This window comes from Brassica napus, chromosome C2 (assembly GCF_020379485.1).
Source record: "Brassica napus cultivar Da-Ae chromosome C2, Da-Ae, whole genome shotgun sequence".
In the NCBI taxonomy this organism is placed as follows: Eukaryota; Viridiplantae; Streptophyta; class Magnoliopsida; order Brassicales; family Brassicaceae; genus Brassica; species Brassica napus.
Genome location: NC_063445.1, coordinates 8,304,925 through 8,323,244, shown reverse-complemented (window position 1 = coordinate 8,323,244; position 18,320 = coordinate 8,304,925). Strand labels below are relative to the sequence as shown.

The 18,320-nt window shown below is 35.9% G+C and overlaps 2 protein-coding genes and 1 long non-coding RNA gene across 11 annotated transcripts; 2 read left to right on the top strand and 1 right to left on the bottom strand.

The window, feature by feature from the left end:
• Positions 1-3,013: 3,013 nt before the first annotated feature.
• Positions 3,014-6,989, top strand: LOC106377544 (formin-like protein 3). 8 transcript variants are annotated; one of them, XM_048747106.1, is made up of 4 exons: positions 3,014-5,889; positions 6,121-6,216; positions 6,340-6,433; positions 6,518-6,989. In XM_048747106.1, exon 1 carries the CDS (start codon positions 3,084-3,086, stop codon positions 4,656-4,658), a length of 1,575 nt encoding a protein of 524 aa, XP_048603063.1. In that variant the 5' UTR covers positions 3,014-3,083; the 3' UTR covers positions 4,659-5,889; positions 6,121-6,216; positions 6,340-6,433; positions 6,518-6,989. The 8 variants fall into 8 exon arrangements, with proteins under 8 accessions (XP_048603063.1, XP_048603066.1, XP_022551659.2 ...); XM_048747109.1 differs by having other exon boundaries at positions 6,514-6,989; XM_022695938.2 differs by having other exon boundaries at positions 3,014-5,960.
• Positions 6,990-7,235: 246 nt separating this feature from the next.
• LOC106374130 lies at positions 7,236-10,663 on the bottom strand. Of its 2 annotated transcripts, none has more exons than XR_007319135.1 (6): positions 10,154-10,663; positions 9,916-10,066; positions 9,754-9,831; positions 8,641-9,619; positions 8,099-8,440; positions 7,236-7,921 (listed from the first exon to the last, which is right to left on the bottom strand). It is a non-coding gene; the product is annotated as an uncharacterized LOC106374130 (long non-coding RNA). The 2 variants fall into 2 exon arrangements; XR_007319136.1 differs by having other exon boundaries at positions 9,916-9,963; positions 10,154-10,659.
• Positions 10,664-11,721: 1,058 nt separating this feature from the next.
• On the top strand, positions 11,722-17,807 carry LOC106375096 (auxin efflux carrier component 2-like). Its single transcript, XM_013814994.3, has 9 exons — positions 11,722-13,137; positions 13,365-13,667; positions 13,979-14,420; positions 14,635-14,880; positions 15,248-15,533; positions 15,659-15,744; positions 15,824-15,981; positions 16,094-16,170; positions 17,530-17,807. The coding sequence occupies exons 1-9, from the start codon at positions 12,868-12,870 to the stop codon at positions 17,594-17,596; spliced, it is 1,935 nt and encodes a 644-aa protein (XP_013670448.2). The 5' UTR covers positions 11,722-12,867; the 3' UTR covers positions 17,597-17,807.
• The last annotated feature ends 513 nt before the right edge of the window (positions 17,808-18,320 follow it).

Genomic DNA, 18,320 nt, shown 5'->3' with positions numbered 1-18,320 from the left:
ATTTGGAGAGATTATAGTTTGGAATGGAACTTGTGGATGACATGAGAAATGTGGACGTGGTCATAGCTATATCCATATTATAGAAAATTCAATAAACTAGAACACAAGTTGCATAATAGATTAAACTGACGTTTGGGTTATGTTGATATTCAACTACAAAATGATAATCCATACTCTAAAACCGAAAAGAGAGAACAAAAATACATTACATGGAGGATAACAAAAGAGGTCTTTGTATACAGATTTATAGATAAGAGAAGCATATATTGGAACCATGAGATATCTCCCATTACTCCAACAGCAATTGCAATGTTACTAATTGTGGACGGCTCACCTGCACTCACTTCACCAAGCAAGACATCATCAGAAACCACCCCACTAGACCCTGGAGATTGCATCCACACGGACCAATACCACGACCATACACATCACTCGTTCCCTTATTAACCGTCCACACACAACCCATCCACGCTCCAGTATCCACGCACCGCCCATCCACACACCACCCGTCCACCCCCTCCCGAGTCCACACTTTACCCATCAAAATTAAAACCGAAGCTTCGCAGATATGGATTTTGAAATCCACAACGACACTAAGAAACCAACAAAATAAAGACGAATCTTATAGAATCTAAACTTGGATAAACCAATTAAAACCCAGAATCAGAATATGTATGGGTTGTGAAGAAACTAACCTCGCATGTCTTGAAATCGAAGCAAACCGGAGTGGGATTAAAATTTGGGGATTAGACGAAATGAGAAAGTCGATTTATTTATGGAGAAAGATAAAGTCGATGTGCTTCAGAGATTCGAAGGATTTAGAAGATTGGACGATTTCAGAAAATCTAGGTTTCTTAGACATCGTTGTTTGAAGGGTTGGCTAGAAGAGGAGAAAAATGGGTCTTTTGTTCTTTTATGCTAGATTAGGGTATGACAGCGACGATGTGATTCAGAAGGCTGGGAACGGAGGTGTGTTACAGAGGCAAAATCGAAAGGAAGAAAGTGTGAAGAACGATTAGTGAGAGAAGATCTAGGATTTTGAGAATTAGTGAGAGAGATCTAGGGATTTTGAGAATCGCCGCAAAAGTTGTTCAGAGAAAGGCTGCTACCTTTCACGAAAAATTAGGGTTGGGAAACTGATTCAAAATAAGTTTGGTTCAAAAAGTAAATAAAAAATAGTATTTGACCGGTTTGATGGAGTGGTTTGGTTTATGGGTTTTCTATTGAAAGAGGACATCTATGACATTCACTATCTTGAAAGGTTGTCACATGTTGAAAGTGTCTTGGGATGTAATTCCAAAGTGATAAAGTGTCGTAAAAAAATTCCAAAATTTATAACTATTCGTGCACTTTTTTGTACAAGCAAATATCGTACTTTAAAAATGAATAACATATAATCTATGTAGTGGCAAAGCGTTGCTCACCATTGTAAACACACACACAAAACACATCATATATCAATTATATCATATGGGCTCTGTTCATGAAATGTTTGGAGCGTATTCATTTTCGTGTTTGGAGTTTGATCGTTTATATAGATGTTTTTCTCTTTCTTTTTTCTTTTTTTTTTTATTTTGGATTTTTATAATGATATTTTTACCGCATTTACGATTTTAGTTGTTTTAAAATTTTAATTTGTAATAACACATACAACCTTTTTGTCCCAAAAAGACATGTTTGCATTTTTACTTCCGAAGATACTAAACAAGTGTTTGCGGGGTTTGCAAATTTACATCTAAAACAATTATTCCACATGTTTATACTTGTAATGTTTAATTTAATTACTGTAGCTTGGTTTGCAATTACAATCATGGTTAATTAATAATACAGTTCCATTATTGACGCCCAAAAGAGGACCCAGTTACTTGAGACAGACTTTTTAGTCCTCTTCAAAACCTCTGTTTCTTTCTTGATTTAAAAGTTAACTTTGACATTATATCTTCATGAACAAACCACTGTCGCAAAAGATCTGTGCCGTGATATTGTTTTAGGAAAAAATAAAAATTAATGATAATAAACAACAATAACATGTCTTAGAAAACCAGTTTTGTTACTTTTGTGAATAAAATCCCGAGGTTTGGACCTCAATGATTTTTTAATCGAGGAGGTCCATTTTTGAAACATAAAAATATATTATTTTTGTATAGTACGCCGTAATAATCTGAAATTTCATAATTGTAAGTTTTTTTAACGTTACTTTGTTGACTGAAGCCCAAACTAGGCATTATTTTGTAGTATGAAAAGTTGAAGTCTTACTTTGAGCATGGATTATTTAGTAGCTATAGTAAAATATCGTGGTAAACGTGTGTTGAAATGAATCTTGCTAAACAATATAGTACTTAGATATGTCAACATATCAATATGCATTACTTGAATGATTATTTTACGTTTGTTAAGCAAATTATATTATTTTTTCTCGACGTTGCTTGTAATCAAGGGATTATCCAAGACGGGCCTTAATGGCAACGTCCTCTTACAAAATTTTGAAATGGAATTAATCTATCAATCATTTGACCGACTGTTATATTATTAGACCATGCCACAAATTCGATTAATAGACTCTGTAAAAATATATTGAAAATCTAATAGGATGGCTACGAGAATATATCATACCAATCTTTTGTTTTAAGGTCATTATCACATGATGTGAAACAATTTTTGAAATTTATATTCAAAATTTCTTTTAATTTTTTCAAAAGAAAATTATAATGTTTTTCATTTTGTCAAAACTTTTTAAGTTTTTTATATAATTTATTTCTAAATTTTGTATTGTTGACAAAAGAATGTTTGATTATGAATCTCTGTGAAGCAATTCGACGACTTTTCTAGCTCAATAATTTAAATTTAGCCTAATAATATACTTTAACAGGGTCTTTAGCGAGAGATTATTCAATACCATGACAACAATTCCTTTTAGTGTCCGTATGGCTATAATCATAATTTTGTTTTCCATATAATTGTGTTTGATAAACGTACTTAATTACTTATCAGTTATCACTATAAATACTGTTAACTCATTATTAATGTAATTGTAATAGAATCGACAATATCTCTCTCTCTCTCTTCTCTCTCAATTCAAAACTATGGAGATCAACGGCGATCAACCGCCGCTGATCTGGCCGCAATTTGAATCTACTGGCTATACTCGCCGGCGATCACCGGTTCCGACGATGTTAGTTCCTGCGATGATCGGAGTGATCTCAGCGGCTATGTTTCTTCTCTTTACGACCTTCGTCGTCCCTCCGTTTATCTCCGTCACATCTCAGATTCTTCAGCCAGCTTCGGTGAAGAGAGGATGGGACTCCATCAACGTGGTTGTAGTACTTTTCGCGACCATCTGCGGCGTACTCGCCAGACGAAACGACGACGTATCGCCTTCTTCGTATTCACACAGCGAAGAAGAAGAACAAGGAGGAGCTGTGATAGGTGATGACGTGTACGACGCTGATAGGCTCAAGATCTACGAGAGCTTGAGTAGGTTACCGGTTACCGGAGGTTTACCGTTGAGGCGTAGTAGCAGCTCGTATCCTGATCTGAGGAATGGAGTTTTCAGGGAAACCGCTGATCGCCGGTTCCGGTTCTACGACGATCTTGGAATCGACAAGTACCGATGGGAATCAACGGTGGTGATTGACGAACAGTTTCGGAGTGTTTCTAAAACTGAAATCGAAGAATCTGAGCCTAAGGAAGTAACGGTTGATAAGTTCGTTGTAAGACCGTCTTCTCCTCCGCCACTTCGAAGGACTCATCGTTCTGTTAGAAACAGAGATATGAAAGAAAGGTCGAAACGCAGTGACATTAATTCTGATTCCACCAGATTTAAACGAACGCTTCGACCACCGCCGCCACCACCTCCGCCGCCACCGCCTCCTCCGCCGCTGAGGAAGCAGGGGACTCTTCAGAGAAGAAAGAGCAATGCGGCGAAAGAGATTAAAATGGTGTTCGCTTCTTTGTATAATCAAGGAAAGAGGAAGAAACTTCAGAAACTAAAGAGAAGAGAAAAAAGAGAATCGCCGGCGGCGGTGGAGATGGAACCACCGCAATACAGATCGACATTTCAACCACCGTCTCTGCCGCCACCTCCACCGCCTCCTCCGCCTCCGCGTTCGTCGCAGTCAGTGTTCTACGGATTGTTTAAAAAGGGAGTTAAGAGCAAAAAGATCCACTCCATTCCGGCGCCGCCTCCACCTCCTCCGCCGAGGAAGATTCAGTTGGATCCTCAGACACCATCACGGAGAGTTAACTACGGTAGACCTCCGCGTCAACCAAAGCAGGCAAATTTAAACGAAGAGAGCTACCAAGAACCGCCGTTAACTCAAACCACACCACCTCCGCCTCCACCGCCTCCGTTTAGGGTTCCGCCGCTGAAGTTCGTGGTGAGTGGTGATTTTGCGAAGATACGGAGCAATCAGAGCTCTAGATGCAACTCCCCTGACCGAGAAGTGATCGACCTAGGTTGGGGTCTAGAACTCACACAATCTGATGGCGGGGAGGACAACAACGTCGCCGTGAATGGTGGCGGCGGCGGGACGGGGTTCTTCTGTCCAAGCCCGGACGTTAACACGAAAGCGGACAACTTCATCGCCAGGCTCAGAGACGAGTGGAGGCTCGATAAGGTCAACTCCGTCAAGAGGAGAAGAAGCATGAGTTCTGTCTAGGGTTCCATATAAGGCATACTTTGCAAATTAAAGGTTTCGTGGCATGCAAGTAACGCATAAAGCACGGTCGTACAACATCTTCAAGCAAGCAAGTGGGTAAACACTTGTTGTCGGAGATGGTTTATATGTATTGGAGAATTCGTTGTGACTCTAATCACTCGAATTTGAAGTTACCGGTAATATTGGTATTACCGGTAAAGTAAATCGGCTAGAACCGGCTGATATTTTTTAAGTTAAACCGGTTGTGTGACTTTTGTTTGGTTTGAGTTCCCCGATATAAAGTTGATTATAAATTGGTGGTGTTCGACATGTTTGTAGTTGGTATTGATGAATGTATGGCCCGTGAGATGGAAGTACAGTTGTGGGCTCTTATTTTTCTTTTTTTTGCAAAGATTGTTTTGACAAACAGATACATGCATTTTGGTTTTTAGATATCTTTTATTTGTGTAATGAGCAAAAGTCTTGATTGGTCAAGAATTAGAAAAAGCTTTCTTTCACTGATCTTTAGTAAAAGGATGAACAAGATATACAGGGAAGTTGGCGACAGATCACAGGAACCTCTTTGGCATTGACGCATTGTCCACAGTCGTCGTCGTTGTTTGCCTTCTGGATGGGGCCTCCGTTAACCGTTTTCCACAACATCTATATCTTAAGCTTCGATAATTTTTATGCACAATGCATATATGTTAGGACTTAGGAGTTAGGAAGGACCCCAAGTGCTCTAAGAGCATCTTTAACGCGGGTCTTTGACCCCGTATCTAATGTTATTAGAATTAAAAAAAAATGGAAATTAGCTTTAATGGGAAGGGACGTATCTTATTTAGGTATTACAAGAGACCGTCTTTTGAGACATGTGTAGCTCATTCGTGTCTCTCTATGTCTCTCTCCCTTCCTCGACATCTCCGTTCTTTCTTCATCCTCGATTCAGCAATGGTAGAACAGATGAAATCTTCCTCTTTCCGACTCCCCCGACACCCTCTTTGTCCTTCTCCACTGCCTCTTCGATTCCTCCGCCGATCCTAAACCCCTGTGAAACGAGAATCAACGCGTCTCCTCTCCTTCAACATCAACGGGTCTTCGATGGTGGGGCTCTTTGTTAAGCCTTTGTTCGAAGCTATGGTGGAGCAGAACAAAAGCTTGCAGTCTGGTGCTGCTATTAGTATGGGGAAGATGGTTAATTCAGCAACGGGGCCTCCCGTTGTGGCTTTTCAGAAGTTGTGCCCTAGAATCTGTAAGCTTTTGAATAGCCCTAATTATATTACTAAGGCTTCTCTCTTACCTGTGGTTGGAAGCTTGTCTCAGGTTTGTGCAGTGCGGCTTATAGTTTTAATTTGTGTAGCATTAGACAGTAGACAAGCTATGTTATGGTCTTAATTGCTAGAGGAATGAGGTGAAAGTAGATTGGTGTTCAATGTCTGCTTTTTTTATTTGTCTTGATGTTAGTTGTATGTTTAATCCATAGAACAAGCTGCAGAATCTGGCTGGGCAGCGTTCTGATGTGCTTGAGAATCTGTCTCCTATAGTGAGAGCTCGTGTTGATGCCTTGAAGGATATACAGGTTTGTGATATATTGTTATTAACTCAATCTGATCTTGATTATGTATGTATGGATATACATGAGTGTATTCGAATGTCAAGTTTCATATTAGCGTTGATTAACCAGTGATTTCTTTCAACGTAGAGCCAACACATGAACTTGTCTTTTCTGGCTTCTTTCTCGCATGGTCCTTCAGATGCGTGGAACCATCTGCCCTACTCAGAACTGGGATGTCATTGTAAGGGAATTAACATCTGTAATTTCATTTCTTCTGTTTTTGTTTGGTGTTTGACTTGTTTTATATGTTCTGCAAATGAGAAAGTCATGGAGCATATGGGATCATGGACAACAAGCTCAGTGCACCAGAGGTTTGATCAATGATTCTTGATTGGGAAGTAAGTTAATTTGGTTGTTTCTTAAATGTGAATTCTGATACGTGAAGCTGCTTGTATGGGTTCGTTTCTTAGTTCCATGAGTGTCTCCTATGTCGATTTTTTGTTCGTTACGGTAGAACGCTGATCACTTTTTCTTTAGGTACTTTGGTTTGTAGAGTCTTGAATCATGTGCTCTTTGGTCAATGTGAACTCCACGATACGCGAAGCTGCTTGTATGGTTTCTTTTCTAGTCTGGTTGTGAAAGAGTGGAGCATTGGGAGCATCCTTGCAACGGACATGAAGCCTTTTTTTCTAGTCTGGTTGTGTTTGTTCTTATGTGTCACTTGTTTTGTTGTGTCAATTTTTTTTTAAGAACCCTTTGTTAAAACTCTTGCAATGGACCACTTAAATGTTTGGATTTCTTAAGCTTGTCTCTTAGTTCACTTTTTGTGCTTAAAAGCATTAAAAAAGTAATAAGAACCCCTAATATGAGTCTTTGCAATAATCATGCTCTAAGAGCATCATTATCCCACATATTCATTTAGGGGTTCTTAATCTTTTTTTAATAATTTTTAGTTGGAAAAGTAGGTTTAAGAGACTTAGTTAAGAAACATATATATTTTTGTGGTCCATTGCAAGTCTCCTATTTAAGAGTTCTTAAAAAAATATTAAACATTATTTTATTAAACTTTAAATTTATTTATTAAACTTTTAAACATAACATTTTAAACATAGATTTAAAATACAAGTAGAAACACAACAAAAAAAACATGAAGTTCAGATGATAAGAAAGAATGTAATAAAAACATTTGTATACATATGCAAAAACACCAAAGCAGGCAAAAATATTTTCCCAAATAAGTGATCAAAGATGGTGTTATTCAGCAATGGTGTACCTAATTCTGAAAGGAGATGGGTGGATTCGTGGTGGCTTCCAAGTGAACTCCACTAGGAGAAGTCCTTATCTGAGTTGTATCTGTAGATGAGCACAACATTATCGCATGCCATTTACTTGCAACTGATGCTATCGCTTGAGCTCTATGAGATATTTTCGTTACTGCTTGCAGACATAAAATAATCCCAACAACTTGGACCACCGCAGAGAATTGAAACAATCCCAAGCTTTTAACATCACCGTATAACAAGAAACCAAAGAAGAAACTAAAGCTCGACTCACCGCGAAATCACCACTGTTTATATACGTGATATGTCCGGTATACGCAGTGGTCTGGAAAAGCGTGGTAAACTGGCTAACAGTGACGACCAGAAACTGTAGAAGCAGAAAGATGCGGAACCTGTAGCTTATCTTAGAGAGGTAATGACGCAAACGTATGTGCTTATCTCACAGAGTTCTGTAATAAAGGAAAAACATAAAAAATGTTTCAGCTTTCAATCCAAAACAGGGGAGTGACAAAAGTACAAGCAATCTAACAGAGTTCTGTAATAAGGAAAAACAAAAAAAAGGTTTCAACTTTCATGCAACTAATGATCTGTCACAGAGATTCTGAACCAAAGATAGAAAGAATCACCGAGATTTGCTGAATATACTGAGCCTTGAGCCGTCCCATACGACCACTGAGCTGATCAACGAAGAGAAACTTTCAAATCCCATGCTTTCTCAAGTTATGAGAAACGCAAAGAAGAGATACGCCAGCTAAACACACCTGCGAAAAGACGATGTTGAGCTCGAAGCTCTTGTACTGATACCTCTCACAGTCTTTGCAAGGCCCTAGCTCCAACACTAACTTTGCTCCTTGCCTTAGCTTGCCTAAGCATAGAATCAACCAAAGTAGTTTTGCCATGATCAACATGAGCTACAATTGCTATATTCCTCACGTCATTCCTCCTCACCAACGTCTTCTTCTTCACCTCTATCATCCAAACAAAAAAAAAAGTGATTTTCTTTAGAGAACCAATCAAAAGATAGAAGCTAAGTCCTTGAAACTCTATTGTCAGACTACAGACATAAGAAAGCTTTGTACTTTTAAGTTTAACAATCTCACAATCAATCATTATCTTATCTTTTTCAATTCAAAGTGACAAACTTTAAGCTCAAAAACACTAAAACTACCGGAGGATGGTTCATCGTTTGATGGAGAGACAGAGCAAGTGATGGTTTGATGGAGAGACAGAGCAAATGAAGCGGACGGCGCCGGGGATAAACTGGAGAGCTCCTCCTGGTTTAAGGGCGGAGGGGATTAAACTTTGCCTCTTTGCATCTGTAATCGCCCACACCTATCAAAAGCAGGGTTCTTCGTCTCAACGAAATCGATCTCCATCTGGTTTAAGAGCTCCTCCAGCTGCGATGGAATCGATCTCCATCTCCGATTAGGAAACCTCAGAGAAAGCGGGGTTCTTCGTCTCGACGCGACGGGGCAAGGAAGAGGGAGAAGAAATTGTTTACCCAAAGAAACGACGCTTGGCATCAAGAGGCCTACGTTAGGGCATGATTAACCCACAACCTCACTAGTGATTATTTTATTAATTAAATGTAATTGTGATTATTTTATTAATTAAATGTAATTAAGAATCTTAGCTAAGAAATACTTTGATTTTATGCTCTAATGGGAATCTCTTATTTAGAGTTTCTTAAAAAAAAAAAAATTGTCCAAACATGTATATGGTTCATGAAGATTGGATACCAGCATATAGATGTTTATAGATATGCAAAACACATGAGCAATTGGTCCGTAATTTGAGACCTAACTTAGAACAATAGTTTTGTTGAGTGAAAAAAAGTAAGGTCTTAAAAAGCTTAGTAGCAGTCTAACAGATTATTAAAGAACTCAGTAACAGCAATCAAGGCAAGATGAATAACAACAAATATAAGCTTCAATCAAAATTATTCAGTGAAGAACATAACAGATTCTAAAAAAACATAGAAAAGCATGAATACACAATTCTGAAAAAAACAAACAAGAAAATGGAACAGATACAAACTTACAATCATGTAGAGAGAAGATGCAGCCAAGGCAAGAGGAATGGCAACAGAGGTGACCTTGTCCATTGGTCCCTTCAAGTAAATGTGTCTCTGGATGCTCTGGAACAACCTGGTTAGTAGAACAAAAAAGTAGTCCTCAAGGTCAATCTCACAAAGGCGCCACTAATCAAAGGTGGAAAACTATATAAATAAAACACACTGCCACATGAAAATGATGAGCTGTGTGGAAACTCAAAAACTCACCTTCTGGCGCATTGCAATGATTCTGTCTTGATTCAGATCGTCTGAGAGGACTAACAAAGTCCGGCAAGTAAGGAGTTTCTGACAAAAACAAGACACATACAAACCTTAATAACAAAGAACGTCTACAAAAGGGTTAGATCAATGAGTGCCAGTCTTATTTACCTGACTAACACAAGAAGCCCTCAGCTCCATAGTTGAAATGTCAGAACTCTGCTGATCAAGGAGATTAGTAAGCTTGGAAGCAACAGTACCCAAGTGATCAACAACATTAACAAGAGCCTTTACATTATAGTCCTTTAAATTGTCCAACACCCTAACAAATAACATAGCATATATATTCTTAAACAACCATCATTCAAAGCTACTAAGTAGTTAAAGGGAGACACATGGTTTAACATACATTTGCTTTTGTTCGCTGTGGAGATAAGACTTCTCAAAGTAATCAGCAGCAGAGTAGAGCTGAGGTCTCAAGTTCTTCAGCTCCTGTTACATCAAAAACGTAAAGGATGAAAGTCCGCATCACAAGCTACTAACAGCCAATTGTTGGAACAAATTACAAAGCTATTAGAGATCATTGGATCACAAAGCCTTGAGAGCATACAAGGAGATCATGGATCTGACTCAGACCAATCATGTTCATAGATTTTTAACTTTTTAAAAAGAATCTAATCAAACAGAAGCAAAAGAATATGCAGCGAAGAGAGAGAGATTAAAGAAAAGGAAACATGCAAGGCCTTGAAGAAGCTCTTGCTGCGTTCCATGGAACCTCGTCGAAGGTCATCGCTGGATTAGTACTCACGGATCAGTTTTATGGTCTGTATCTTCAAGAACCTTTGATGACTCCATCTCCATGATCAGATTTGTAATCATGAGATTTTCTCTTTGGAATTTTCTCGAGAAAAGGCAAAAGAAACGAAACAGAAAAAATAGAGGAGAAGAGCAATAAAGCAACTCGTGTCATATAAGAGGCGGCTCTTATGTTACCTATTTAAGATACGTTACTTATGGTAATTATCATTTTTCTTTTTCTTTAATTCCTAATTAAACTAAGAACCCCATCTAAAATCTCCGGATAATCATGGTCTTATGTCACCTAATTAAGATATGTTGCTTCTGGTTATTGGCTTTTTTCTTTTTATTTAATCCCTAATTAAACTAAAAACTCCTCATAAGATCTCCCGGTAAAGATGCTCTAATGTATATAGTTCTGATCACTTTTCGTTCTTTATATATTGGCCTCGTAGGCTTGTAATTGCGCACGATCATGGAAGGACACAGTTGGACAGATTAGCTTCACTAAAAGTTTCTTGTAGAATCAAAGCCCAATAAAAACCAACGCTTATTTTGGGCTCTGTATAATAAGAACTATTGTTTTTATCTTTTGTTTTCTTCTAGCCTTTTTGCTAAAATCTTATTCTATATATTTTTGTCAAAATTTTGTTCTATTTCTATTAGGTGATTCTACTTAAAGAATGTGTTATTAGGTGATTTACCTTTTAGGATGTACTGGATCCAACTGTAGATATTCTAATCAAGGTTCAACCCATGTTAAATAAGTTTCTTTAGAAGAGTAGATATTCCAAACAGAAATGAAATTCATGATTATTTAGACTCATACTAATTGATCTACTTGTTGATGTTATTAGATGATTTTAGTTACGTAAGACATGGTGTTTTTCATAAGATAACTTCTTACTTACATTTGTATATCAGATTTTCGCTGAGATTAATATTCTGTTTAATCTGATATGTAAGACATGGACTTTATAAAACTGATATGGTGGTGTTGTAAATCTTCGTTCACGTGTATATATTGTTTTTTATAGTTTGTAATATGACAATTAATCACTGTTTTAGAAAAAGAATATAAATATGTTTGATATAATTTTATTTATGTTCAGAAAACTAACCGTATGTTGTGCTTTTGGATAAATTTAAGTTCCATTCAGCCCAATCAAAGCGGCGTGATAAATACGTCGACGAAATATGAAAATACGACAATTAACTTATGGAAGGAAGGATGATAATTATTCATCCGGTCCAGCCTATGTCCTTGACCATAACTAATAAAAATCATTAGGATTTCAAATGAAAAACCATTATCTTAGACTAGTAAACATGTAAATTCCCTTAACAAAACTACAACGGTCTAAAATTAAATTATTATATTCCTAACTAAAATCAGATCTTCAATTGTTTTCTTCCTGATTAAAAATAAGATACATACAAGAACCGCAGATCGCTCAGAAAGTGTTGTTAGATGCCATCAACACCATGTGCATGGATCAACCTTCGCCGTGTCGATAGCTTACACACAATCGGTTTAACTTTTATATATTCCATCTATAGTACTACCATATAATACTTATATATATAATGAAAATTTGTGTGTGAAAACTGAAAACTGAGAGGTGGTGTTACACGTACAAGTGGATGTGGATCCTAAATATCCAACTTATATATTTAGAATCTAACTTTTGCGTAAATATAATCTCTAGAACATTTAATTTGGCTTCAGATACTTTTATAGACCACGAAGACAGAAGGGAAACCAATCTTCCTCACCCCAAGACAAGATTCCCTACTTCTTCATGGCTTCTTGTAGAAAATAAAAAGAAAAATTTATATATTTAAGATGCAAGAGTTATAAAGTTAATACATATATATATAGTTTAAGAAGTTACTATACATGATGATTATTTAATGATCTCATGGAATACATTATCTACATTAATTCTATAAATTTGCATATCACCGAAACAAAATATAATATCAGGCATATAATATCCTGGACCTAGTATTACTTTTTTTCCTATGATTTAATCTGGAATTTTGACCAACTTCGAAAATAAATAAATGAAAGCCAATCTTGGTTAATATTTTGAATGATGTTCAAGTGTCAAACGATATATATGGACATAATTCATTGTCTGAACACGAATCTCATTATTCTACTATAAAACTGTATAATTAACACAGACAACTCAAAACTAATATTGACTCAGTGTACTTCACTTCCTCCTCCATAAATATTATATCACCACATAAACCTCTCTTCTCTCTCTCCATCTTAATTAGTCTCTTCTCTCTCAACTCGTCGTAAAATAAATCAAAATGATCACCGGCAAAGATATGTACGACGTACTAGCGGCGATGGTGCCGCTATACGTAGCTATGATGCTAGCCTATGGTTCGGTTCGGTGGTGGGGAATATTCACACCGAGCCAATGCTCCGGTATAAACCGGTTCGTTGCGGTTTTCGCGGTTCCTCTCCTCTCTTTCCATTTCATCTCCTCCAATGATCCGTATGCCATGAACTACCATTTCCTCGCCGCTGATTCTCTTCAGAAAGTCGTCATCCTCGCCGCGCTCTTTCTTTGGCAGGCCAGTCTCTTAATTAATGATAATAATCTCTATGATCATATTTTATAGTATATTATAAATTATAAGCACATAAATATAGTTTGGTTTTTAATGTAGGTGTGTGCTTTAATTAAGTATGTGGATCATAGTTCAGTAGTAATCGTTGTTATGATAGAAACTAAACTACAACTTTTTACGATATTTATTTGTATATATGCGCTGATGTGTATTATGGCGATTATTTTCAGGCGTTTAGTCGGAGAGGAAGTCTAGAATGGATGATAACGCTCTTTTCTCTATCGACACTACCGAACACGTTGGTAATGGGAATCCCGTTGCTCCGGGCGATGTACGGGGACTTCTCCGGTAACCTAATGGTGCAGGTCGTGGTGCTTCAGAGTATCATATGGTATACATTAATGCTCTTCTTGTTTGAGTTCCGTGGCGCTAAGCTTCTCATCTCCGAGCAGTTCCCGGAAACGGCCGGTTCCATCACTTCTTTCCGTGTTGACTCTGATGTTGTCTCTCTCAATGGCCGTGAGCCTCTCCAGGTATGAATGTTCACAGGAATGGCCTTATTAGCAGCATTTACAGATTTATATATATAGCACCTTTTTTAAAAAAAAACCTATTATGGCGTTTTATAGTAATTTGGTAAAACATGTGAAAGTCTAATACAACTTTTTTTACTGAATAAAGTCTAATATAATCTTGATCAGCTTTGTTTGAATTATTTTTCCAGAAGTCAAACACAACTATTTTATTTTCTTTTAGCCATATTCAATTAAATATACAAACTCCATCCTTTTCATATATACTTCACATTACCTAAAATATGTTCTTTTTTTCATTTAATAATTAGACTGATGCGGAGATAGGTGACGACGGGAAGCTCCACGTGGTTGTCCGGAGATCAAGCGCCGCCTCATCTATGATCTCATCGTTCAATAAATCTCATGGTGGAGGACTTAACTCCTCCATGATAACGCCGCGAGCTTCAAATCTGACCGGTGTTGAGATTTATTCAGTACAATCTTCGCGAGGGCCGACGCCGAGAGCTTCGAGCTTTAACCAGACAGATTTCTACGCTATGTTTAATGCAAGCAAAGCTCCGAGCCCTCGTCACGGCTACACCAATAGCTACGGTGGCGCCGGTTCAGCTCCGGGGGGAGATGTTTACTCGCTTCAGTCGTCTAAAGGAGTGACGCCAAGAACGTCGAATTTTGATGAGGAAGTTTTGAAGACGAAGAAAGGAGCAAGAGGAGGGAAAAACATTAGTGGTGAATTATATAACAACAATAATGGTACGCTTTTTTGTCTTTGTTCTTTTTTTAGTTAATATCATTACCTAAGCTATTAGAAACTCATCATAAACCTAAAATTTGTAGTAACTTAATTTTTTTTTTAGTAATTCTAAAAATATGATAGAACATTGTCGTATTTATTAAAAGTACCATTTGTTTCTTGTGTTGTTCTTTTTGTGTGCATGAGAATTTAATATTTAAATATATGATTCAGTTCCATCGTACCCTCCACCGAACCCGATGTTCACGGGGTCAACGAGCGGAGCAAGTGGAGTCAAGAAAAAGGAAATTGGTGGCGGAGGAGGACAGAATAAGGAGATGAACATGTTCGTGTGGAGTTCTAGTGCTTCTCCGGTGTCTGAAGCCAACGCCAGGAACGCTATGACAAGGGGTGCCTCCGTCGATTTATCCACCGACCCAAAAGCTTCACTTCCTCCTCAAGAAAACCTCGCTTACAAAGGTTGATTAATCTTCCACTCATTTTTTTACTTTTAGTATAAATGTGTAGTCCCATTCTTTGGTTAGAGTTTCAACCTTTTGTGTAAAATTATGATTTCATTCGATTTCTTTTTAAGAACATCATTTATAAACAAAAACAAAACAAAAAATTATGATTTTCTTTTTTTTTAAGAGACTCGCTATTCTTTTTTGTTACTAAATCATTTTCACGAATTGCTATTCTGATTGGATTTTTTATTGAATGTTTCATTGTCAAACTGAACTCTATATAGTCAATATATAAGTTAGTATTTTCATCGATTATAAACAATCATAGTCTAGTAATATATATAATTAGATATTAATTCCCAAAAACTTAATGATGACAGCGATGCATAGTCTGATAGAGAACATGACACCGGGAAGAAAAGGGCATGTGGAGATGGATCAAGACGGTAATAACGAAGGAAGGTCAGGGGTGAATTCGTCACCTTACAATGGGAAGAAAGGTAGTGACGTGGAAGACGGTGGTCCCGGCGGTCCAAGGAAACAGCAGATGCCGCCGGCGAACGTGATGACGAGATTAATACTGATAATGGTTTGGAGAAAACTCATTCGAAACCCTAACACTTACTCTAGTCTCTTTGGCCTTGCTTGGTCCCTTGTCTCCTACAAGTAAGTCAAAATTAGAAATAACAATACTCATAGTTTATTTTTAAAAATTGACGCGCGTTATTTTGGTCCCTCCCGTTTTACATAATATATGTAGTTTCCTCGATGTTGATCATTTTATGGGACAGATGGAATATAAAGATGCCAACCATAGTGAGTGGATCGATTGCGATACTATCTGATGCTGGTCTCGGCATGGCTATGTTTAGTCTTGGTATGAAGTTTTTTTTTGGTAATGTTAGAGAGACGTATATGAAGTTTTATACTCATTAATTATAGTTCTTGATATACAGGTCTATTTATGGCATTGCAACCAAAGATAATAGCATGCGGAAAATCAGTGGCAGTCTTCGCGATGGCCGTAAGGTTCTTGACCGGACCGGCCGTGATCGCAGCCACCTCAATTGCAATTGGTCTTCGTGGCAATCTCCTCCATATCGCTATCGTTCAGGTTAGTACTAATTTTACATATTAAATTTTACTTACAATTGATAGTAGCGATGTTGACATTCTTATAATAGTTTCATATATAATTATTAAGAATAATATATATATTTGTGAAGGCTGCTCTTCCTCAAGGAATTGTTCCTTTTGTTTTCGCCAAGGAATATAACGTCCATCCTGATATTCTCAGCACTGCGTAAGTTGTTTTTTTTTTCTCTCTCTAATTAAAGTGCTCAACATCTAAAGTCTAACCATTTATGATTAATACCTTTTTGAGAAAAAATATTTTCACAAACTTCATTTCAAAATTTCAAGATTTTTTTGCTCAAGTTATAAGATAATACTAGAATTTAACCCGCACGTCCGTGCGGATATTATATTTATTTAATATACACCAGTATTGTTTTACCTGAATAATGGTAAATAAAATAACAATAATCATACTAAATATAAAAATTGTAAATTCAGTCATTTATAAATATAATAATTGTAAAATTTGCATTTGTAAATATAATTTATTTGTTTCAAATTTTCATTTTATTTCTCATTTATTGTATACTAATAAAGCAAAATCTAAAAAAACAATATGCTATGTTTTTTTTTTCATTTTTATGTGAGTAAATTTTTTTTCATTTGTAAATAATTAAATCTACCATATATAAGAAAATGAACAACAATATGGATTAGTATTTTTTATATGATTGTAGTATATAGTGTTAGCACTTTAACTATTTGAAATAATCAAATAAATAAATATTTTTTAAAACATAAGTTGGATAGTTTTCATTTAATTATATATATTTTTAGCATTAATTTTATAAGAAATATATTATTAAAATTGAAAATTTGGATGTAACTATGAAATTTAAAAATTTGAAATGATAAATAATGTATACTATATGATTTTGGTAAGGATTTTTGTATTTTTATTATTAAACATAAGTTAAATTTACATATGATTTTAATATGGATTTTTTATTTAGATTATTAAACATAAGTTACATTTACATATGATTTTGATTTTATTATAGGATTTTAGTATGGATTTTGTATTTCAGAAGTGCACACGCTAAAATATTTATGATAAAAAGAAATTAACTAATAAAAAATGAATTATGTTTACATTTACCAATTTCACGTACAAAAATCCATAACAATCATAACTTTGCTCAAATACTTTAATGAAATGGTATAATTGATGTAATAGCTAAATATTAGGATTTCTGCGTTTATATTATAGACTCTTTTAGGAAATGAAAGATTGCAATCTTTTAAGTTGATGTAATAACTAAATATTAGGGAATCTCATTTACGATTTTTATGGAAACTTATATCTATTAGTTTTTAGTTTTTGTAAATTTATTTGTTAATTAAAAATAGAGTGACATTCACTTGTAATTATTGAGGAATATTCAGGGCTAAATATTAATTGTACTTCAGTTTTAATAGTTTAGATATTCCCAAAAAATATTATTTTATCAAATATTCCAAAAATATTAAAATGTTCATTCCGTAAGTTAACTCTCTCTCTATATATATATCTATTGATTTGCAGGGTTATATTCGGAATGCTGGTTGCTTTGCCTGTAACAGTGCTATACTACGTTCTTTTGGGGATTTAAGTTATAATCAAGACGTAATGGCAAATTAAAGGTAATTTTTAAAAAAATTACTAAGAAAAGAAAGGAGACTAATTCCAGTTCAGGCTTAGGTGGATGGACTATGCAATGTCGTATTAATTAATTTATTGCAGATGATATAATAGATATTTTAGTTAGTTTTGTTATAATTTATACGCACATGCATGTACGTGACTCTTTGTAATTTTTATTACATTAATTAAAATTTTGGGATGTGCGTACGATATATACTTTTATTTTATTGGTTTTGCTGTTTATCAAATTATATACTAGCTAGATCGTGCAAATTTGTTTTTTTTTTTTTGCTAAAAAAATTTGTTTAGATTAGATCTTGCGCTTTTGTAAATTATACAATTATTTGGATCGAATGCGCTAATCCCTCCAAATTCAGCCTTTATTTCATTTCTTTTATCTTACTGTGTACGTATGTGAACGGATTATATATTAGGTTGAATGTAGTCGCATTTTTATATCGTTGCTTAACATGTAGACATACTTCTTAAAGGAGCTATCCAAATATATAACTTTTGTTTAATTTGAAGGTATTCTGTATAGAATGATTCAAATTAGATACAAATGTTTGAAGTCGGTTTCTCTCTTCTTTAGAAAGAGAGAGTTATCTCTCGAAGCCGCTTCTTCTTATCAACTCCGGATCTTTCAGAAGGAGAGCTTAACCGGCCTAGTTTTGTTTTCCATCACCGGATTC